The sequence below is a fragment of the Lepisma saccharinum genome, chromosome 8 (genome assembly GCF_977018435.1).
Source record: "Lepisma saccharinum chromosome 8, izLepSacc3.1, whole genome shotgun sequence".
Lineage (NCBI taxonomy): Eukaryota > Metazoa > Arthropoda > Insecta > Zygentoma > Lepismatidae > Lepisma > Lepisma saccharinum.
Window position 1 is genome coordinate 16997124 of NC_139236.1, and position 25527 is coordinate 17022650.

Genomic DNA, 25527 nt, shown 5'->3' on the forward strand with positions numbered 1-25527 from the left:
TATGGGTTTTCTGTCGACCAATGCCTGGAATTTTGGCTGTTGACATACCTATCCAACTGAAACCACATTTCAGGGTTGCAAAGTGTATGTAATTTATTGCATATGTTCGAGAATAACCAACTTTCTCCTTTGTCGTTAAAAGTGCCTTAGTGTGATAGCCTGAGGTGAAACACGTCTGTTAGTGACACGTGACACCAACAGTGTTGCCAGTGTCCTGCGTAATATTGTGAAAACATCGATTTTTGGAACAGCCCATTTATTCCCTTCTGCAATGTTTTTGAAACTTCGTCAAAGTTCTTTTTCTGTCAAATTCATTAGATGGCCATCCAAATTGTTCGTTGGTATTGTGAAATGTTGCAATAATTTACCTCAGTGAGTTCTGTGCATCAATATACACGATTTGCAAATATTTTTTTTCCGCCTTTGGCAACACTTTGCTACTTTGTTATTAAAACATGCATGTTCTTACATATGTTTGTCTCTCTAAATTTTCCCAATATACAGGGCATTCTCTTGGCGGAAGTGTTTCTTCTCATTCCGTTTTGCTATTCCGTTATACGGTCGTAAACACCGGGTTGCGTGACTTTTCGGACACTCTGTATATGTGTAGTGTTTTCGGGCGTTTTAATGTGACTGGCCCCTTACAATATTTTGTTGCCAGGCTTCCCCCCCTCCCCCAGTCAAATTTCCCTGGCGCCGTCACTGGTTGGGAGTAAATTTATTAGGACGAGGAAAGTAACATTAGCTGTTGACAGTGTTGCACCAAAGGACGTGATATGTGCTACTGTTTGTATAAATGATAGGAAATTTAAGCAAAAAATTATAATTGTTGAGACTTGAGAGTTGTTTCCTTCATTTGATCTTAGGAAGAGGTTTTCTGAGACAGAGTGGGATTATTTTACACATACATGGGAAAGGGTGGTTGTTTAAAGATAGAGACGTATTTTGCACATTTTTTAAAAGTTCAGATAAAACGAGAATTTAGCCTTACTGTTATGAAAAGAAATAACGCAGTACGGGAAAATAATAACTTCACATTTTTCGCACCTGGTGGGATGCAACACAAAGAGTATTGCAGGAAGTCTATGAACGAGGATGAAGAAGGATATGTGAAATTTGACTTACCTGCGGGTGAATTTGTTTATTCTAATATTCTTAAGGTTCTTTTTTTTTTTTAAGTCCACTTGATTCGCAAATAGGCTAAATCGCGAGCCGACCTACAGTTTAAAGTGCGATCCGATCCACTTTGTGCCTCCATTGAGTATCGATGCGAGGACCCTTCATTACAAGACCTCGACGTTACTACTACGCCATCGGGGAGGCACCCAATTTACACAAATATGTTGATTCCAATAACACGTTATATGCATAATCTGATAATGATGATGCACTTTGGGTGCATCTAAACATATTTTTTTCAACTATAGCATGTCTAAAAGAATCATTGAAGTTGGGATTTGTATAACTTCAGGAGGCACGGCTCTGTAAACGTGCGATATAAACTTAATGCAGGTTTGCCTTCCATACGTGGTGGTTTTGTCTCGTTTCTTCGCTTCGTAAAACATACACTTTTGCAGGAAAGGCTTCTTGCATCCTCCTGGGGCCTTGCTCTAGCTAAACAAAAAATATATTTGTTTAGCATAATCGAGGGTTACATATTCCTGCCGAACTTACTAGAAAACAAGGATTCTATTGGGATCATACTGCTTTGAATGACAGTATCAATGAAGTTTTATGTACGCTACTACTTATAATAATGAGCATAAAATATTAATCAGGAACTTTATTTTTCGTCAACTGGATGTAACATCTTTTTTTGTTATTCAGCAAATATTCAATTCATCACCTTTTTTGACATTAATTTTCTTGCCAGGACAGCTGTTTTTATGCAGATTTTGACGATCTTAACTACACGTAAGCTAGATATTAGCTAATATTCGTGCTGTTATATTACTATTCTTCTACCATTTTTGTAACATGTCATGCAATAACAATAATACAATTGATTAATTTACATATTCAAGTGAATAGACCTATGAATTATATTAATGCATTAATTTAAACATTTGCTTAATTGTTGTACTTAATGTTATTATTATCATTTTTTCTGAAACACTTGGCTCAGACACCCTCCTCCGACATATATTTCTAGATGCGTGCCTGCCGAAGGATAAATTAGATCAAGCGGTGGTGGTACCGGACTTAGAGGCTATAGGGGAAACAAAGAAGTATGTGCGTCATAAGCTGGGCATAAGAAACAGCACAATATCACAAAGAAACACTTCTTGAAACTTATGTCATAGAAGATGTTTAACAATATTAAGAACAATAAATGCTTTCTATTTGTAATATACTAAATATTGACATTTTAAATAGTCTTTTGTGTTCGTACTACACATTTAAAAACTTTTTTGTTGCTCCCCAGCGCCAAGCTTAGAATTTAAAGAAAAAATGTACATTTTCATAGTGCACGGAAGTTCGACATTCAGAAAGAAAGAAGGTCTATTGGAAAACATTTCAAGACTTCCAAAAGGTATAGCAGTAATGAAAAAGAGCACTCACATATACCGTGTTTGTTACAACCTGTCCGGCTTCCCGCGGTAGCTGATCGCTGGCTTTTCTAGCATAAACCAAGCGGTGTTGCTGCTGAAGACCGCCTGAACTCCGTGCTGGGGAAAGCCAAAGCCAGGCAGCAAATTAAAATACGCAACGTGGCAACAACGTCTACGTAAGCTCCTCTCTTCTGGCTTCCATTCGCTCCTCGCTGCCCACCAGACGACTTTTTTCTCGTTTCTCATTGGCACCAAAACTGTCGAGCGATCGCTAGCGCAGGAAACGGGACAGGTTCTAACAAACTCTGTATAAATGTACGATGGATAGACAGTTGTATGAAGCGAGAAAAACCACAAAGTAGATTTCATAAGATACCTAGCAATCAGTAACCAACAAACTGCATTTTTAATATTAATGTCCTCATGATTAACGAACCTTACTTATTCTCACCACGCAATGGGTAAAATATTTGGAGCTTTATCCCACTTTCCGGAAAAATATTTCGTGTTTCTGCTAGTTTTGACTTTTGTTGGCATGATATCCCGGATCACTTTTACGAGACGAGACGGGACAAAACGAGACGGGACGAGACGAGACGAGACAGAACCCTTCGAGACGGGACACGAGACGGGACAAACGAATATTTTCGAGACGAGACACGAGACGAGACAGCATTTTCACGAGACGGGACGGGACAGACCAAAGTCTCGTCTCGTCTCGTCTCGTGGGCAACACTAATATCAGGATGTGCTCAATATCTATGTCGTTGATTCCTAGGGAAAGTATTAGTGATGGATGGCTGATCGTTATGGAAGATTGTCCAAAGGGAGAGAAAATTGAACTGTTTAACGATTACTTCGTACATAAATGGCTAGAAAACCCAAACATTCCGTTAGAGGTCAGAGACACAGAACCAACAATGCTGTCGAGGGTTCGCACCACAAATTAAACTCAACAATATCCAGGAGTTCTCCGCACATATTTTCGCTTGTAAAGGCACTCAAGGATGACGCTGCAGCGCTTTCAATTGTTTCAGAAGAATTGAGATTGAATATAATCATCACAAAAAAAGAAAACGACGTACCTATATTAAACTTGACGCCAGGATAAAATCTATCCAGGAAAATCTGGTTAGGAGCGGTGATCTTAAAACCTGTTTGAGAAGATTGTACTATGTGCAAAAGTTATGTTAGTGTTTCCTATAAGATGTGTTCTTCTTGAAACAATACATTGGAAATAAAATATAAATATATCTGTTTTTAACATTCAATTTTGTTATTTATTTTTCTAAGTCATTTTCCTTTCCAAATTGAATAACAGTATATATTAATGTTTTGCATCAAAGGGCTTATTAGTGTCTTTACTTTGTTTTCGTTTGTGGTTATTTTCATTCCTCATTTATTTTGATTTTCATTCGATTAATGTTTAATTCCTCTATGCTTTCTGTTCGCATGGTGCAGCCGTGCGAAACAACACCCTGATTGCGATGAGATGAGAAACCGTGCGAACAAACACGAATCAAAGTCTTACGAAACAACACGCAATCAATAATCCTGGACACTATTTTTATTGGATGAAAAATGTTTCGACTCTGTCCTCCCCAAACGTTAAGCCTCAAGTTAAGCCAAACGTTAAGCCAATGTCATCCGTCAAGGTTTAAGAATGGTGACGAATTTCTCCGAAGCCCAGACTACAGGCGCTGTATGTAGCCAGACTGCAACCCTCTGCGACAAACCAGCTAAAATCTTCCAAACGTTTGGAAAGCACTCGGCGCCCGAAACATGATATTTCGGTGGTGATTCTCAGAATTTGACCCCGGATGCAGATCCCTTCCAGTTTCTATCTCCACCACTGGAATCCGGCCTAGCGATCTGGTGGTAGGAAGGAAAATGCGAGAAGTAAATAATAATAGCTGCAGAAAACAAAGGTTTTTGTGGGAAAAGCTGCCGCTTAGGGGCTTCACTTTAATAAAAAGGAAAAAAATCGGTAGAATCTGACTGCCATGCGAGAGACCCGGGTTTGATTCCCGGGTAGGTGATCTAAGATCGGAGTTGTTCCGGCCTTGTCCCCGCATAAAGAGGCTCTGGGGCTGCCCAAATCAAATCAATGGGTACCGCTGGGGGGAGGGGGTGCTGATCACCACCTCCAAATTGGTCCAGTTCGAGAATGTGTGGGGCCCTATCCCCATCCTTTAAATGTGCCTTCATGGCACAGTGGTACTCACAGGGAACTTTATCTTTTTATAGTGTTTGCAGTGGAATTGAAATATTAAAATATTATATCGCCATAAATACTTCTATTTTGTGCATGAAATGTTTCATTGCATTAGTGATAAGAGCTTTAGAAATCATTGATTTAATAGTTAATTGATCTTAATATAGCCATTATGTAAAATTCATACATCCACAACCCGAAATCCGGACACTCGGGCCGACCTGCGTGCGAAGTGGTTAGCATAGCGTGCTAAAAACGCCGGGTGTTCTGGGTTCGACTCCCGACCAGAGCTTAGAAGTTTTTTGTGAGTTGCCGTTCACTAATCCCCATTCTTCGATATTGTTGCAATTATCCAAGTAGCAGAAAGCAACTAATAATAACCAAATTAATCAGTCAATCAACCGACACTCTGTTCTAGAATCAGATCCAGGAACCCGGTTCTGGTTACCCCGAACTTTATGTTGTTTGACATCTCTAGTATATATGAGTGTAATCATGTATTATTTATACGCGGACCTTCCCGATGCCGTAGTGGTTACGTCGTCGCCTTGTAATCAAGGAGTCCCGAGGTCGATACCCGGTGGAGGCACATTGTGATTCGGACTCTGTAGGTCCGCTGGCCCTCATGGGCCGTGGCATAGTAGTTAGCACATCGCGCTACGATGCCAGGGGTCCCGGGTTAGATTCCTGGTCTGGGCATAGATGTTTGTGAGTGTCCTTTTGTAAACGCCCTCCCTTGCCCGGGAAAACAAAAGCTACCACTACCTAGATAGAGGCGGCAAAATCTCCCTCGGACAAGTGAAACTGCTTAACGGTCCAGGTTGAGTTCGTGTATAGGGACGATGACCAACAGTGCATAGCGATTAGCCATATTAAACCAAAACACATATACTTTCGATTACCAGACTTTTACCTGTAGCCGGGAAGCGGCTAGCTGCGTACCTGAAAATCACGGGTAGCGACATACGCATGAAATGATATTGCCCAAATTAACATAAAAAATAAAAAGTATATTAAATTCATAACAAAAAAATCAATTTAGTACAGGTCCCCTCTCTTGCATTCACACATTCTCTCACAGATCCAGGCTACGGGGTCATCAACAAAAATAATACATAAAATGCACAGGTTTTTGACGACGAGCCCTAATTATTGCATTCGCATTTACATTTACATTGACTTTTGTTTAATCAGGTCATTTGTGAATTTGCTCCAGTGCTACTTCAAATCACTAGCCAGCCTTACTTAAGGTTACGTTTAATAATAGGTCGCTGCGGTGACAATACATTATTTGTCCAGAATAAACAAAGCATCTCAACGGCAATTACGCTCACGTGGGCGGATGTTTTTCCTTTTACTTGATCTCACGTGGTCCTAAACATAACAATAACCTCCGTTGAGTGACGCAAACATATATTCTTGCGGGCGGGACTTCAACATTTCGCCGCGACGAGCAATTAATATTTCCAGGCAAATACTTAAAAAATAATCACATACGCGACCTGACGTAGCTAGCAGCGACACAGCGCTGACACATATTAAACTGAACAAACCTCAAATAGATAAAACAATTAAGCGGGCGGCGCTTTACTCTAGCAGTACACACTTCAATCAAATACAAAAGGAGCACAAACAACAGTGAACTTAAGAACATTAAAAATCACCAGTAATGAGTAAAATTGACCTGAGACAATTAAATACAAAATTAAGCTCAACGGGAGTCTGACACGAAGTGTCGAGTTGCGTGGGCGTTTTCAAAACATCGACGAATTTCTAGGGCATTCTCAAAATATCAATCGAGCCGGTACGTGTTGACATTCATACAGATGAATACGTTACCATCTCTCTGGTTCCAAGGCGCATCCTGGTGTCTTCGCGGGCGATTGAAATCACTTAGTATGCACACGAAAGGTTTTCTTATTTCTTCCTCGATCGCGACGACGAGAAGGTGAAGAGCGTTCAGGCATCTGGTTCCTCGGCGGATCAGTGACGATGCGTCGTCGGCGTCGCTCGGGGAACGCCAAAGGCTTCGGCGTCTCTTCCTCTCGAGGTTTGTGAGCATCTTCGTGGATAGGCGTTATTCGGACGTCGCATATGGGTGGCGGGCGGTAGTTCATGGGTCGTCGGCGTCTTCTCCATCAAGCGTCGGGACGTCGATATGGCAGCGTTCGATATCTCTCTCCCTCTCTGTGGCGGTTGGTAGGCATCAGGCGGCGTAGTTCGGGTTTTCGGAATGATGTAGGCATTAGTCGTGGTGTCTCGTCTGGCATCGGGGCGCACCGAGGGTGGCCCTCCTTCCCTCTTCTTCCGTTAGCCGGCCATGCTTATGAGCGTTTCACTTCACGAAAAGGACAAAATCTCGCTTACAGCCACTCCTCACAAACTCGCTCGAATGACTACTGTAGGCTGGTGCACTTCCGCTCTTCCTCACCAAAAGGCAACAACACACGACGAGTCGGCACAATGGTAGTCTCAACGTTCGGAGCGCGGGGATGTGTTCTCCTTGGAACTCGCGGTAAAACTGTGTCGAAATGGCAGGTCCTTTTGTTTTATGCGGATTTAAAAAAAGGACGCTTGGCGGTCGTTGAAGCTACGCTTCCCACGAGGTCATTCCACTTCGCTCCATTGTCTCCCAGCCTGGACAGAGCGTGCTCTGGTAGGGTACGTTCGGATTACGTGCGGGCCAGGCTGGCGCTGACAGCTCAACCGCAATCTATGTCCATAAACTGATCGATTATAACCAATTCGATCTGGCATCCGTAATTCTTGCTTGATTGCGACGAATCTCCACACATCCGTCCTTGCATACATGTTGCTGCGCTGGTAGAAGTTTCACTTCAGTCCGGCCGCTGCAACCCGAGATATTTGAATGGTTGTCGTTAAGGTCGAATTTCCTAAGTTTCAGACGCAAAACGTGACCTTTCTGGCTCGCCCGTCAGACTCGCGACTCCCTTTCTTTCTCCCGTTGGCTTGGCAGAACAAATATATACACATACAAATAAAAACACTCGAATACCTTGATTAAACACATTTTTCACGGCTAATGATTATAATAATAATAATAATAATAATGAGGCAGGTCGACGGTAAATCTGACTGTGACACTTTCATCAATTTCATCGTATCATCACTCATCCCCATCTTCTCAAATTAGCCAAAAGTGGCACAAAAACCGAAGTAATATAACACAATTCAATCAATCAATCAATTAAACTATAGGTCCAGTCCTGGCTAGCCTCTCTGTGCACAAAACATTTTTTTTAAAAAACTCAACATTTATTTATACATATAAAGTATGGTTCGTTATCTACATTCATAATGGAAGAATCGGCAATAGTGTACTTAGAAATAATAATGCCATAACCAGCCCCGTTACGGAACGTCACTGCTTTAAAAACATAATTGACTTTTAGACTCATACTCTCGCACTACATCCCAACTTCACATTTTTCTTGCTTCGGAACACACTTCACCAATTTCATGCCACCATTTCCAGTCCATAATTTTAAAGCTACCCAGTTAAAAGCCAAAAGACATGTTGCTTTCTGTTCATCTTCTAAACCTGTTATGTGTTGGGGCGAAGCCACTCGCCTTATTCCAAACCCTCTTATTACAAAGTCATTACGTATGTGACCGCGACGACCGCGAGCACCTGCAGTGAGCCCGACGGCCGGCAACAGGGTTGCCCTGTCGAGAAAATTGAAAAAAAGTACGATATTTCACAAGTAAAATAAATGAATTAATTATGGGGTCGTTGATGCAGAAAATGAAAATATTAATCAGTGGTTGTCTAGAAATATCCTATCTTAGTGTTCAGTTAAAATTTGAAAATGTTCTGTCGACTGGTTCTTGAGATAATCGTGACCAAAGTTACGGCCATCAGCTTACATGGAAAATTTCTCAAACTTTCGCCTGAGTAAGAGATGGCCTTGATTTCCAGTAGGTATGCCCTAGTTGGCGCTGGACTGGCTACCCATTTGCTAGTTTTCGCCTCACACGATACTTATCAACGTACTTGTCGATAGAATTTTGTTCCCATCTACGTAGGTCACGAGTGAATTTGTAATGGCGACCGCGTGAGATGTAAACAATGTATCACTTCACATTTTTAAAATCCGATAACTATTCAACCGAGAGGAATAACGTTTCGTATAAAACGTTACAGGGTTTGTCCGGAAAGTAATAGGACTGATTTTTTTTTTCGCCGCGACTGTACTTCGGAGCGCGCGCGCACTGACTGTATTCGGTAGAGGGGGTTCCTACCTAACCTACAAGCGGCTAGTCAGTTGTCTCCAAGCACCCGGAGAGTCAGGACAGGCTTTTTCGCGCGACGTGTTTCTGTGAGTGGTGCAAGCCGAAAATGCAGCTTTCGTTAGAGCAGAGGTACGCGATTAAATTCTGTGTGAAACTCGGTAAATCTGCGACAGAGACGTTTGATATGATCAAGCAGGCTTACCCAGATGATACTTTAGCAAGAAGTGGTGTGTTTCGGTGGCACAAGGCCTTTTCGGAGGGCCGGGAAGAGGTCGCCGATGAAGACCGTGCTGGAAGACCTTCGACTTCGACAAACACCGACAATGTGACTCGTGTGCGCAAAGTTTTGAACTCAGACCGTCTACTGAGTATTCGCTTAATTGCCCAGATGTTAAATTTACCTAAATCTGTGGTTCATGACATTGTGACGGAGCATTTGAACATGCGCAAGGTGTGCGCGAAGATGGTCCCAAAAGTGCTTACTGACGACCAGAAGTTGCGGCAAGTGGAAGTGTGCCAAGAAAATTTGAACATGTGTGAAAGTGACCCCCAACAGCCAGATGTGGCCCCCCCCGGACTTCTTTTTGTTTCCTCGCCTGAAAAGGCAGATGAAAGGCAAGCATTTTGAGACGACAGAGGGGATCCAAGCATCTTGCACCACGGCTCTAAAGGCTATTCCGGAGAATGCCTTCCGTGACGCCTTCAATGATTGGAAATCGCGCTGGGAGCTCTGTATCGACGCAGAAGGAGACTACTTTGAAAGTTTTTAAAGAATTGTAACGATTGGCTCAATAATTTTTTTTAAATCGACTCAGTCCTATTACTTTCCGGACAAACCCTGTATTAGGTACATACAAACAATGGCGCTGCTTAAATACATACTTTACAACTTTTACTGTACACGTATGGAAGAATATTTTAGTTGTTTCAAATGTAGGCCTAAACACCGAACATTCAGCATAGATGGTGTAACTCGACGTGCCTTTCATGTTGTATACGTTACATGTGCATTGCATTCGCAAAAAATAGCCGGGAAGCATTTACATAGCATTTATTCTAGCAAAAATGCTAAAGGAAATGCTTTCGTCTTAAAGCCGGCTTAAAGATGGAGGAGCAATTTGAAGAATATTGTAGGAGAAATACTGCTTTGTTCTTTTATTAAAAATTAAAAAAGAAAAGTATGGACTAGAAATTTGCTCAAAAAAATATGGTAATCAATGCGTACCGAACAAGCTTTTTGATGAACTCGGGTACATAGTCATACATGAAATTCGCAGGATTCATTCACACACAAAAAAGTCAAACATTTATTAACTAGTCTGTGTTTATTACACTTGTAATAATAATGATTTTAATTTTCAGCAAATCATATTTGTCTTGTACACATCTCATCGCTTTGCATACATTAATACCTATTATCCGTGACAAAATTATTGAGCCCTCGGTTTGCGTGCTTGTGAAATTGTACTTCGTGATAGGAAAAATGTCAAATATACCTCATTGGAGAGCTACAAGTGTGCTTTTAGACAAAAGCAAGACAAAGTGAGTTTAACTCTGTCCGATTTCTATTCAGCCAAGAATGTTAGTAAAAGTGTAGTTTTTCGTGTGTTTTTTTTACATAACCGTCCTAATATGATTTTTCTTTGTGGTTGAAGCTTGTTTATATTGAAATATCTCAGCTAAATATAATGGTACTATCATCTATGGAACAGCCACAATTAATGATTAATTATGATGTTGCGATCTCGGTAATGGTCAGCCCAATGGTCATGAAATGCATATCAAAATGATGGCCGTGGAATAAAAATCAAATATCCATATCTCATTCTTGCACACAGTGCGAATTGAAATCAACAGAAATAATTGTTTTTCTTGGCAACCGGTTCCCGCGCAATTCGCATCGTTGCTAAGAACGTGTAGAGCGAGTGAGCTTTGTTGCCAAACGTTGCCGCTTGCCCTTTAAACTCTGCGTCCAAGCAGCTTTGGCTTTGACACGAGAAATGAGCCGAAACAATGTGCTGCGAAAAGTAAAGCATTGTAGTTTGTAGAGATGCCGAAATTTTCTTTTGTCAGTTCTGTGTTTACATTCCTGCCATAAATTATTGCCTGAACTCCCATCCCACATAGCCATAATAATTCTTACGTGTATTCTATCCACGTAGTCGGTCTCTCAAATGTTCGCGTGTTTGTTGGTACGCAAAGTAGTGAGTGATGGCGGTTCTGTGAAGTTATTATTTTTTTTGTTGCATGAAAATGGCAAGACGGTAATATCATAGTGGTGCAAAAGAAATGATGGTCACTGCCATCTACCAAGAGATATTTTGACCAGAAGGTACTTATGGGCGCATCTCACAACATAACATAAACCAAGGTGTCAAGTAAACGGCGGAGTATTTGAGGGTTACGTCAGCATAGTGAAAAAGGTATGTAAAGAAAAGGAACAAAAAAATTTGCATCGACCCAATATTTTATTGGGCGATTTTTTGCAAGGTGTGTTGAGAAGGAAGATACACGACTTTTATTTGAATTATCCAGTTAAACAGAATCCATTATGAACAGCATTTTATACTTTTTACCTTTCACTCATTATATTCATTGAAAATTTATTAATGTTTTTAGTTCTTCTGTCTCCCTTCAACTCCTTGCTTATTACAAGAGTTGCAGCTCTGAAACAAACTTTAATAAAAAGCAATATTTCAGATGGGAGGTATAGCAACACGTTAAAAAAATGTTGAATCCACCACCACCAATCCGCACGATGATTAAGAGAATTTGGCGAGACAAACATAATTTGCATGCGTCTTTGCTCGAAATAAAATGTTAGTTAGCTTAAAGGCCTCAAATGCGCAATTTTGTAGATATAATGTTCATGTGTCTCTATCACTGGTACGCACCTCTCTCTGTTTCCCTTTGTTATAAAATCGCAGTACACAGCAGATGCTGGATCTCTCATCGACTTCATTCAAATCGTCCTCATCGAACATCAACTTCATTCAAATTGTCCTCATCGAATATCGTTATACTGAATATATATGTTTAAATGTGCGACATAAAATAATACTGGGAAAATTATGTTCATATAAAGCAGAGTAGGGTTGTTTTCTCTCTTTAAGTCCACTTTATGCACAGGTAGGATAATCGGGACTGGACTTACAGTTTAAAGTGGGATCCGAACCACTATGTACCTTCGCCGGGTTTCGAAGGAGACTACGTTCATATAAAGATAAATACTAGGTACAGTACAGCAGTACTCCATTTGCAATATGAGAAATATTTCATTCATTATTTGATGCTGCGATAATACTTTGGATCAGCTCGACGGAACGCACTTGCGCGATTCTCGCAGCGAAGTGCAACGAAGCGGCAACGCTGTGGAAATCGCCTGCAGATCGCGGAGTCTGAGATTGGCCGCACCCCGCCATACGTCATGCAACCGTTTACCATATTAGGATTGCAAAAGAATAATTAATATCTTGAACCATATTTGAGGTACACTCCCCGAACTTCTGCAATTTGATTAAATGTGTTATATCAACAGTGTTTTGCAATTTCATTGAATTTGTAATTATGCATTTCAATTTTGCACGTTTCCCTAATATGTCATTTTTTGAAGTATCTAGTTAAATTGCCATTTGATTTTTTCTACAGATGTGCAAAAATAATCAAACACAAATAAGTACACAAAGTCTCAAAATTACATGTACAGTGGTGGAAAAAAGTTCTTCCCCAGAAGACTTTAATGGCAGTAAATAATGCCGGAAGGGTAGGCAACACACATTGCACCATTAGGTGATCGGGTGATTCTGTCTGTCTCAAGAGCAACTTGTCTTTCAGGCAAAAGCCAACAGGCACAGGAAATGTAGGAAAGTCACGTACTTGACTTGTCAGGTGGAATGTTGTTCGTCAGAAAAATCGCCTTTTCTCAAGCCAGGTCGCGAAAATGATTCTCCTAAAAACGTTGAATGAAACGCTAAAACAATTCTTGCCTCAATTACATAGGCTACTATACTACTTGTGCCGCAGTAGCTCAGTCGTTAGGGCGTTTTATTACCATGCGAGAGATCTGGGTTCGATCACAAACGGGGGAGAATCGGAATTTTGTCCACCTGTTCAAGCTGCTCCGGTGCCCACCCAGCGTCGTATAAAGTGGGTACCTGGAGGAAACTCTGGGGAAAGGGGGTAAGGCGGCCAGGGGCGTGGTACTGATCACATCATACCCACCTTCGGCCTGATGAAGAAAGCTTGTTCCCTAACTCCACACTCCCTACACGCCTTCATGGCTTGGTGCAAAGCACAAGGTAGCATTTTGCTTTTTAATTTACTATACATCCCGATTTTGTCGGAACAGAACTTCCCAATCTCTACGTGGGCTTTCTTCCAAGTTCCGTAGGAATGTGAATAGGCTCCAATTTTTCGTGACACAATTCAAACATGTTATAGTATTTCCTTGTAACTACAACAGCTGACATCCTTTGTGTGCGTGTGTGTGGGGGGGGGGGTATAATCCAAACATGTGAGGTGAACCTTTTCCCTCTACTCCATTCTCAGAAATAAATCTCGATTCTACAGACTGAAAATGTAGCACTTTCTACATCTTAGGATGCAAATATCTAGTAGCATAGTAATGTGTGGAAAGATAAAAATTAATGATTGTAAAGGCACTCTGGAAATTTCTTAGTTTTTTTTTTTCAATTTGAACTGACATTCATAATATTCATTAACAATCCCAATATTGACTAAAGAATAGCTTAGTCGTTCTGCTACTTTCATTACTCTCTCTCTCTCTCCCTCTCTCTCTCTCCCTCTCTCTCTCTCCCTCTCTCTCTCCCTCTCTTTCTCTCTCTCCCTCTCCCTCCCTCCCCCCCTCTCTCTCTCTCTCTCTCTCTCTTATCCTTCCCGATGGCGCAGTAGTAGCGGCGTCGCCTTGTAATCAAGGAGTCCCCGGTTCGATACCCGGTGGAGACACATAGTGGTTCGGATCCCACTTTAAACTGTAGATGCAGTCTCGATTAGCCTTACTGTGCATAAAGTGTACTTAAAATACCAAATGAAAATAAAAATCAATATCACCGTAACTCTCTACAAAGTAACCAAAACAGAAGCTTGGAATCAATCTGAATATTGGTTACGTTGGACGTGGTAGAATTGTCTTAAAAATAACTTCCTGTGATGTAATAGGGTTTTTGATTAGAGACCATTTGTATAATACATATCGTTCTTGTGAACAGTAAGTAGTTTCACGTTCACCACACTTGGGCCTCCCCCATGGCGCAGTGGTAGCGTCATTGCCTTGTAATCGAGGGGTCCCGGGTTCGATACCCGGTGGAGGCACAAGTGGTTCGGATCCCACTTTAAACTGTAGGTCCAGTCCCGATTAGCCGATTAGACTTACAACAGCAACTCAAACCAAACGTTCACCACACTCTTCGGTTGTTTCGAAATCGTAAGGAAGAAGGATCTATAAAGTTCCGCTTTCACATGTCAACGAAACTTTAAAATAAGAGATTTACATATTTTTATGATATATTTTAAACGTCACGAAATCTAATTCCAATAGAATACGATACTACTCCTTACGTTCCTGTAAATGTTCACCATTAGTCTGGCGAAAAAAAAGTAACGAAGATTTCGGTGTTTCTTTGAGCAAAGATAAGGCGCCTGCTTGTAGCAAGCAAGCACCAACTGCTTCGATCAGTAACCTTCACTGCCAGAGTGACTCACAGCAAGCCTGCGCTCGTTCCAGTGTACGTATAAAACAGGTATTTTATTTCGTTCGTTCCAATCCACAGTTATATCAAGCTAACATTCTAATATTTTCGTAAAATAGGTAGTAAACAGGTTGTATACATTATGGTCTTACAGAGTGTTGTTGCTTGCTATTTACACGCTGGAGATGGGGGTGTTGTAAACATTTCTGAACCAAAAGGTCGAGCAGGAAGGGAAAGTCGTGTAAACATTGAAGGTAATAACAAGGTAATAGAAGTTGAAGGAAATGTTGGAATAAATGATATCAGAAATTGAGTAAAAACAGTTCTCATCACATATAGGGCTATCAGATCACTCTTCAGCGGAAAGTAGGACAAATTCTCTCAAAATGTTGAACAAGAACGCACTTGCAGTAAATAAAATAGGTTACTAGGACATCTTAGCATATAATGAGAATATGACACATCTTCTGCTCAAAAATTAATGTTGTATTGAACGGTTGAGTTCAAAATTCCTTGTTACTTCGAACAAATTACCGACACTTATAGTATCGATAAAACGTCACAAAGTAAGCATTTTTATACAAATATCCGGACTTTTCCAGATCTAAAAAATCGGGAAGTAATTTCTCAACTGGGATTGTAATTGTTTCTCCGAACATCCAGTAGCAACCATGCACACTCTTTGATTTAAGCATACTTCTACAAGGAACCACGTTATCTTAGACTCCCCTCAGATTTTCTGTTTCTCCATCGAATTTGAAGTTACGTGATGCCCAAAATACGTATAAGACATTTGAGATTTCTTTCAAATTCCTTCCGGAGGCCAGACACAACTATAAAATCTAGGATACGTCCGGAAATAAGAATGATTCTTATAACCTCTTCTTATTTTCTTATTTAGCGTCGTTTTTCTTTCACCTTTTGCTAATCGCGACGACAAGGATGAGTGATATGATGAAATTGATGAAGGGGCACTAACAAAGAACACCCATACGCACGACGGGATTCGAACCCAGGACATCAGACATCGTAGCGCACTGTGTTATCCACTCTGCCATGGACAGAATTCTTATAGCCCTAATCGTTCCACAAGCATTTTTCCTATCTTTAACTACACACGAAACATAAAAGCAATCTAAATTAACAGGTGCCAGTTCACACACTAACCGTAAAAAAACATATGCATGTAAAAATGCAAAATAATATTTACTTTTAGGTAGTTGTGATTTATTATCGTATAGTAAAGAAATATATTAGTGATAAAATGACGGAAGTAGAGGAACATCGCCAATGAAACACTCATGCCTTATGGATATTTGTATTTCTTGCCGAACAAGGTTCCGAGCTCGAGTTCCGACCAAAAATGGTTCATTGTGTATGTTCATTCATGTCTTTAATGTAATCACAAATCGTCGTGATGAATAATTTAACTTCAGAGGAAGAAAACTGAGATAATTACTAATAAAAACAATAACAAAACAAATTTGATCTTAAAACCTTGGCTTTGCGCTACCTATTCCATCACGGGGACCATAGGCGTTTACACAGGGGGCAAGGGGGGCAAATGCCCCCCCTAATCATGGGCGCCCACAGATTTTTTCCACGAAGAGACAATCAAGGTATTTTTCCATGGGACATATTACCCCGATAATAGTGTTGCCACCTCAAAATACACCTCTTGAATTTGAAATTATGGCATTCCTGCATCCTTTTTATAATAATTAATGTAATTTATTATAACTGAAATCAATCCTAAGGGGAAGAAGTGGCAATCCTTGCCCCCTTCCAGACATCTATTCACCTATTATTATATTTTCACCTAGAAATTTATGATAGATGAATCTTATCGCCGTTATTAAACGATATTATACTCTTAAAATAAATTAACTATTTTCAAGCCGATGAAAGTTCAAAGGAACTACGGGGGAAGGGGGTGCAGTGGCGCAACCACAGCCCCCACAACCTTGAACGGAAATCAGTTTTAGGGGGGCAAACATGGAAGTAAAGGAAAGCAAGACTAGCAGAATCTAAGAGTAGCAGGACAAAAGGAAACTCAAGATGGAAATAGTTTTCACGTCTTTCTTGCATTATATCTTCCAGACCGCCAAGAGCACCTGCGGGTAAAGGGGGGGGGGGTGGGACAGAGCTGCAATTGCTCCCTTGATTTCAAATTTTACACAAATATAAATAGATTTTGTAAAATTTTTTCTTGCTCGCTTCGCTCACAATCTCTGCTTTTCTTGCAATCTTGTCAAGTTCAGAGCCGTAGCTAGGGGTCGGCAGGAGTTTGTAAACGAGAATAATATGGCGCTCCATGAAATTTTTTTGCCATATTAAATCGATATTGTTTTCATTTTGCAATATATATATAATATGCGCCGCTTTGGTGCACTTTGTGGATTGTTTCGTTGGTTGGATTTTTAATTAAAGTTGCATTAATCAACATCAGGTTAATCGCGGTAGGTAAAGTTGGAGGGAAAATGACAATGAAGCAGAACGAGGGATCCCTTGGTTCCCGATTAATGAAACTTTGTCTACATGCAACTGAGTCGCTGCGCGAAATCGCTGAAAATGTCATTTATTAATTTCTAATTTTTCCTTATTTTATATTGCTTTTCTAGCACTTGCGTCAACAAAGGCGATGAGGATGATTATTGAAGCTATGAAATGGATGACAGGACATGATGATCCATTCCTTACACAAAATTCTAAGTTGGGACTAATGAATATCGATTCGTCTTATCATTTGTCAAGTAGTTGTTTTTAACTCCAAGGACTTCTGGGTTGACAGCATGTGTGTTGCGCGATGATGATTCGATGAAAACCACCAATCCAGTGAACTTTCTTGACAATGACTCTAATATCAGTAAAGAGAACATTTTCTTACGAGTAGCTGTTGTTAAGAAACCAATTCCTGAAACTTTTTCTGGTGGTCTCACGGCACTGAGCTGTTGTTTGTTATGGCTGGGCCTGGGGGTATGACTCACGTTGGTGTCAATACTCAATTGTTCCCGAGAATCCAGGTCCGCCAGGCAAACCTAAGCGACAATTTTGTTATTTGGGTTGCATAGACAACAGGCTTTACGATGTTACGATATCGTATGTCTTGTGGGCCAAGAACTACTTTCTCTGACTCTACATACAATCGATTATGAACTGTATGGTGTTAAGTTCCCTGTTCGTAAAAATTGGAAGAAAAAACTACACTTTTCAGTGAATTTTTCATTATAGTAAGAAAACAAAGTTAAGAATAATTTTCAGATAACGCTTATTTAAAAGTAGATACTTGAAGCTTTCCAATGAGGTATAGTTGATTTTTTCCTCCCACGGAGTACAATTTTACAAGCCCGTAAACCGAGGGCTTAATATTTTTGTCACGGATAATTAATATTAATGAACTGAACATGAATGTACTGCACGCCATCTCTTTACTTATTTTTTTTATCGAGATACGAAGACAAAAAATATCTAGCACTCGGAAACCACAGCAAGAAACGCTTCTTTGCAAACTCAGATTATCTTCACATGGCGAAACTTTACTCTGATTGGCTGTTCCACAGAATCTAGTCGAGGAAAGCAAGTAGCAATTAGGACATGTAATATTCCTCCAAACCAATCAAGCAGTCAGTCATGCATCACATCTGGACAGGCAGCATGTTTAGCACCAACTAACTAGATATCCAGTTCCGTGTGAATCAGCCTTTAAGCTCAAAGCCATGTGTTTCAGTTGGCACTCTGGCGCCACGAGCTGTTAGGAAACTTAAGTGCCCTTTTAGTGTGTCTTGTTACCAAAGCTACGCGAAATTTCCTAAAAACATGCCAAAAAAGTGTGGATGCACAAGGCTAACATTTCCGAAATCCCCCGTGAAAGTTCTAGTGCTCATTTTGAATGTAATTGCAACCATAATTCGGAGAACTTGAAGTCATTTCAAAGCTAGCATCTTTCATAGTGGAGATATCGCACGCGATTTGACGGGAGTTGGCATCCGGGCGGCCGCCAAGCGTGCCGCCGTCAGGCGCACAAAAGGGAAAGAAGGACCCCGTACTACTGTGTTTGCCAAACACAGCTTCCAACTGTCTGACAGGAAAGTGTGGCAATGCAAATGAATGGTGAAGAGGAAAAGAAAGTAGCCAAATTATCAGTAATTTACATCATAATAACATAACTGCAAAAGTATCTGTAAAAGTAACTATTCAAACGTTACTTCTGCTGAAAAAGTAACTGTTACAGTTACAGTTACTTGATTTTAAAAGTAACTAGTTACAGTTACATTTCTTCAAAAAAGTAACTGCTACTTGTAACTAGTTGCAACCAAACACTGCACAGCACGTATTCCAGCTTTGTCAGTACAGCTTGTCCCATGTCCCCAGTACTTCATTTAAAGCGCTCTTCGATTTTCTGAATCTCTTTCACAACGGACTGCAAGGCCACTCCTTATTTTTCAAGGGAAGTTATTGATGTGGGTAAAATACCAAAGTTAGCTTTGATGTACACCAGCTGCCCCTTCAAGTCAGAATCTGATATCAGGTCTTGGACAATTGCGATGCAGGCAGCATCTTCTTTGCAGAAACTGTCAATAACAGTTTTCACAATATCAAAATGTTCACAGTAATACATACAAATGAGCGTTTATAACCGGGTGCTTTGCAGAACTTTGCAAAGCTCCTGGTAAAACTATAACTTTTTGGAAAAGACACTCGCACTTTGTCCCAGAAGGAGTTGTGAAGGTTTCTTTTTTCCTTCTGCCCGAGCTGCTGCTTTCAAATATTTTTTCCTCCCAATGTGTTGCTGTACTGTGAAACGTTTCTCGGCACTCACATTCACCTCACAAAGCTTACAAAATAAGACACTGCCGTCTGTGCTCAACACGACATCGCCATATTCACTTACAAGTTGGCGCAAGAAACACGATAGACTAGGTTTTCCTTTAGGCATGTTCTGTACGCGACACACGACTTAAATCTTAAATGGATATGGTGGTGATAGACCTGTCGTCTTAGCAGCCCCCTCCCACGCTCGAAAATCGTGGAATTCTCCAGAAACGTTTCGCCGCCTGGAAGCGGCATGACATGTCGCTGGGCAGCCCCCAACCGTCGCCCCCTTCGTTCAAACATCGCAGCTTTCCCACGGGTATCATCGTCTGTCCAGGGTATCTCCATCCTCTCCTTATCTGATCTTAAATGTGAGTTTGCCCCAGACGGGCACCTGGTGGTTTTTCCCGACACAACAAAGAATGTTACCAGTTCAGCATTTGTTTTGCTCGTAAATTGAAATACTGCGAGATATATATATATAGGCCTATGTTCACCTTGGTGAAAGGAATCAAGAATATTACCAAAATGAACGAAGCGACAAAATATGACTAAACAATACACTGAATATTGCGAAAAATGACGGGAAAATGCCGAAAATAGGGAAAAATGACATAAAACCTGAAAATTTGCAAAAAAATGCACTTTAAAAGCACTTTAAAATTACCTTTTTGGGGTTCTAGACGAAGTGTAATATTGTGCATATTTAATGGGCATCGTGTTCGAGATGACAGAAAAAATATGACATTTCATAAACTTCCGCTCCCTATTTAATACACATCAAAATAATTTGGAATGTTGATTTGATGTTCCTTAGGGATGAATTTTCTTGGTACAACTTATTAGAGGTTCTGCATTCGAATCCTTCTGCTGATCACATTACCTCCAAAATGGCCGAGAACGAGAATATGTCGGGTCGTACGCCCAGACCCCCTAAATGTGCTTCATGGCACGGTACTATATGCACGGGGAACTTTACCTTTACCTCATTTGACATTAGCACATTATCTCACACTATTATGTCTCTCCTAATTATTCAAAGTTGCAGCGACACCTATGGCTATCATCAATGGCGGCGATTACGGCGGGGGGAGGGGGTAGTTGACCCCTGCACTTTTGTTCCCGCACTACGTTAAACCTTATGTATCAAGGGAAACTTAACTGTTTTGCCACCCGCCCCCTAGTTTTGGAATCCGATCGCCGCCATTGGCTATCCCTAAGGCAAGACTTACACGAAAAGATCAATCAAGGACGACCAGAATCGCGTCAACATATTCTTGCGATGCCGAGGTTTTCCAATCTGCACTTTACTCTTAACTTGTGCAAGGCACCCTGAGCAGTATGCCAGGATCGGTTTAACTTCCGGAATCTTAGGTACATTAGGCTCCTCTGAAAAATAAATAAATAAATAAATAAATAAAAACAATAATCATAATAAATGACTACGGCAGCAAAGAAATTAAAATCGTAGGGCGCGGAGTCCTGTCGAGCAAGCAAGATTAGAGCGGTGTTAGGATTTGGTGCGAAAAGTTGCCTGTCGGGCTTTCTTGGTCCGAAAGTCAGCCGTCTAGTTCGCTACAATTTTTATACTAGATGTAGTGCAGCAGGTACATCCCAGTATCGGACTGCTGCAAGGAAATTGCGTTCAACGAAACAGACGCTGTACGCAAGAATAGCGGTGTAGATTCAACAAATGCCTGTCTGCTGCTTTCAAAGTTTACCATACAGCATACGTGACCATACAGCATGCCAGACACCATTCCAGAACCTAGTGCAAACGGTGCATACACCAAATACACTACGTGACACCAAATCGACAAAGATAAACGGCTCGGTGTTGCACTTTTGAACCAACAAGACACAAGAGTATAACGTATTAGTTGAAAATTTAGTTACATATGTGCACACGCATAGCAGTTTCACAGATGATAAACAATATTACAACACAAGTGACCTTAGATCTTAGACTGTGGAGAAAAGTTCAGCTATGATACTAACCTTCATCATGACCATCTAAGCTAATTTCTACAAGAGAGTCAAATGGGATGGCAGCCAGTGGATTAAGCCTCAAGTACTCTTCTTCATCTGAACCCAAACTGTCAGATTCCGCCAGGTCATTACAAATGCTCTCATCCTGTTTTGTGACCTGGAGTTCCCAACTTGATAATTTTAATTCTTCTGACAGTGACGGACCTTTAAGTATGAAATCATAGAAAATGGTATAAATAGTGCTTCTTCTAAGTTAAAATCATAAGGGGTGGTGCGGGACTCTTTAGTGTTGACGGTAGATCGATACAAGGCCAAATATTTAGGTGAACCTCTAGACCTCTCCTAGAAAATCTTCATGTCACAGCCAGTGTCACGATAACCTCCTGTCACCGACAGGTCTCTTCTGAACTGACTTTTACATGAGCCAGACAATATATTAATTAATGTAAAAGTATAATTTACAAAACGAATCCACCTAACGAAGCGACTGGTTCAAGAATGTAGTATAAAATGAACCATTGCATAGTAGTGTCCTGATAATTTGCAGTGGACAGCGCCGAAACTACCCCGAATTACAAGAAAAAATCAGATTATACGGAATAACCTGGGTAAAACAGGCAAAAACAAAAAAAAATCAAAAACTGTGAGAATAGGTTATACACTATTATTTTATGTACTTACATTTCTAACAATGATATAAGCGAGGAATAGATTAAGAATATTCAACTTACTGTTCAAGGAGATGGCCAGTTTGTCTTCTGTTTCAGGACGATGCATCATTTCCTCTTACATATTTAAGCACTTATCTGAGGAAATGACGAATTTTTTGCAGCGGATTATATGGGACATCGGACTATGGAGATTTTACTGCATATTATTTCGTTAACACATGAAATATAAGGACTAATGTACAAATTTCTAATTTGGACATACATATTCAAGAATTTTCTCATAATTACATACTATTTATGTCTTAATTGCTTACTCTTAATCGTATTATTCCCGCATTGAACTTCTTGATTAGAATTTACTACATAGGTTTTTCTTTGCCAGAATTTGTAACTAATCCACCTCAACTTCATACTACTTCTGTTCATTGCAATTAATTACATGAACGCTGTAAAAATTTCTGTTTGTTGATAATCAATTCTTCATTGCAGTAGCCAAGATAATATATACATATAAGATAAGGATAAGAAAGTTCCATAAGACAGTGACAATGCATAAGGCACTAAAATGTAAATCACCAACCCTGAGACCTTCTGTAAACAAACCGTCTCACCGATTCTATGTATCATTGAACACGGAGACCTTCCCGCACGCATAGAACTCGCCATATTGAAAGTGGCACTACTTCCTTGCTGCTAACATTATTATTTTTAGAAAGTAACCAATGTTATAAAATATCATTATGTACACAAATCTCTAAGCTCATTGAAAGTTACAATGCATATTCCTACAAAATGTTCACACTTATCTTGCCTTGCCATGTCAACAAGTTATTTTACGAAGTGCACTATATTTGGAGGAACAAAAATCGTTATTAGGATGCTTGTCAAAGTTTCCAACCGTTATAAATTTACGAACATTCTTTATCTTGTTTTGATCCTCATCATCAATATATTTATTGGACTTACAGCATTGCATATGGCTGTTTATGCCCATTATATATTTTATTTACATAAGATACAATTTACATAAAATCTACAAACAAATTTCAAATACACTCCTATCTATATCAAACATTAGAAATATACATTATCATGTTATATCATTTTGTCTAAAAAAATGCAAGTAAAATATATTCAATTCGCATTCAAGAAATAAGCCAAATTTATGGGAAATGATTCTGGTGCAAAGAGTTAACCATAAAGGTGAAACAATAAACACAAAAGAAAGAGCATTTGGTTTAAAGTGAGACGTCATTTGCGGCAGCGTATCCCATACTACAAATTGGCTTTTGTTTTACCTTACGTAATGAATCCTGTAGTATTTTCGTGTGGATTATTTTACTTCTATGAGTTTGCAATGCTTTCTGCATGCACGTAGTTTTGTTTACAGAAGGTCTCAGGGTTGGTGATTTGAACTTTAGGCACATTCAGAAGTTGCCCTACGACAAGTTACCTTTATTAGGTAGGTTCCGAGTTTTTCCCCATGATCCTTTGCGCGCTATGACGTCATTAAGAGGACAGAATGGAACTTGTTTCGTTAGCGTATACGGAAGCTTGAGATAAGTGGATCGATCGATTGATTGATTGATTTGTTTTATTTTACTTCGCGTTTTGTGCTTCTTGGCTAATTTGCGAAGATGGGGATGAGGGATGAAATGATGAAATTGATGAATGGACATTTACAAACAACCATACCCGAGCTGGATTCGAACCCGGGACCCCTAGCGTTGCAGCGCGATGAGCTAACCACTTTTTTTTTTTTATTTTTTTTTATTTTATTACATTTTGCAATTTATTACATTACATTTGCAATTTACATTTCAACTCATTAGGCAAGTAAACATTACAGTAAGAAAATTAGCATACAATCTATTTCTTTTACAGTCAGGTATCCTGTGGTATTCTTGATGGAGGTAATTTACAAATTGTATATTAAAATCTGGTTGCCGATATGTCGATAGGAAATAGGCATAGTGTCCTAGGAGCCATTGTACACTTTTACGTTTTGTTTTTGGGTAATATTCAAAAGCTGGATATAAAAGAATATCTACAGAGATGTTATACACTGATGTTCGACAAATAGTACTCACAAGTTTCCTTATATAAAGCCATGATGTTTCTATTATTTGGCATTCACTCAGTCTATGGACTAAACTATCAGATACATTACATTTGGCACACATTGGCGTATTTATTAATTTAAGATCATAGAGTCTCTCTCCAGTGATTAATTTTTGGTGGACAATTATATACCATGCTGATCGGATTCGTGATGTAAGATGGTGAGCCTGAATATTATTCCATATTTCTCTCCACTTCATTCTGGGATTTTGCTCAATAATTTTACATGTTGGTTGTTCTAATTTACATAGTCTGCGATATATTTCCGATGTCACTGGTATTGTTAATATCGGAGATTGTAATAGGGCATAACTAATATCCACTATTGTTGACTTAAAATACCATAAAGTGTCTACCAGTCTAGTAATATCAATAGGAGCCTCTAGCGAAATATAGTCCAAAGCGCTTCTCAAAACTTTACTTGTGAGGCTGAGTGGATGCTGAATCAATGTCTGCGTGTCAGCTTGAATACGTAAGGCCTGGCATTTGAGTTCTATATTCACAAGATTCATTCCTCCCTCGGCAAAAGGCAAACAAAGTAACACATGTTTCACCCTCAATATCTGACCATTCCAAAGAAACCAATTTACTGCACTCTTAAGTTTATTTATATCTAACTTCCGTAGTGGGAGGATTTTTGCCATGTACCATACCTTTGACAGTGCATAGACATGTACAAAGGTCACCCTTGACTGTAAACTAAGGCTGCGAAATTTATTTGTTTGTAATATCGCTTTAACCCCAGTTAATACCCTATCATAATTTAATTGGATCATACTTTGGATAGAGTGCGTATATATTATACCTAGTATACGTATCATTTGTACAACCTTAAAATTACCTCGCTGCGAGTGAGAATGAACCAAATTTAAATTCAAAATTGACGATTTTTCTTGGTTTATTTTTAATCCCGACCATTTTCCAAATTTCTGTAATACTTGACATGTTTCATCAATATCAGACTGTTCATTTATTAATACAGTAACATCGTCAGCATACGCTAACACCTTAATGGTAGTAGAGTGTATGTTAATTCCTTGAACTTTTCGACCTATTTCAGACAGAATGGGTCTCAGTGCAATACAAAACGCTAACATCGACAAAGGATCTCCTTGCCTTACACCTTTATAAATATAGAGTTCTTTTGTCAGAAAACCATTTATTTGAATTTTTGCTGTTGCATGACTATAAAGACTTTTAAATAC

At 39.8% G+C, this 25527-nt stretch overlaps 1 protein-coding gene across 2 annotated transcripts in view; it reads right to left on the reverse strand.

The window, feature by feature from the left end:
- The window catches only part of LOC145991378 (uncharacterized), a 39843-nt gene extending 17197 nt beyond the window's left edge, over positions 1 to 22646 (reverse strand). Inside the window, exons 1-3 of one of the 2 annotated variants that reach the window (XM_083127369.1) lie at positions 22516 to 22646; positions 21540 to 21734; positions 20774 to 20930 (exon numbers count right to left, since the gene is read on the reverse strand). In XM_083127369.1, coding sequence (XP_082983495.1) covers positions 20774 to 20930; positions 21540 to 21734; positions 22516 to 22627 — 464 coding nt within the window. In that variant the 5' untranslated portion in view covers positions 22628 to 22646. Of the gene's footprint in view, positions 1 to 20773; positions 20931 to 21539; positions 21735 to 22261 lie in introns of both variants that reach the window. The other variant, XM_083127370.1, reaches the window with a different exon arrangement.
- Between the last annotated feature and the right edge of the window lie 2881 nt (positions 22647 to 25527).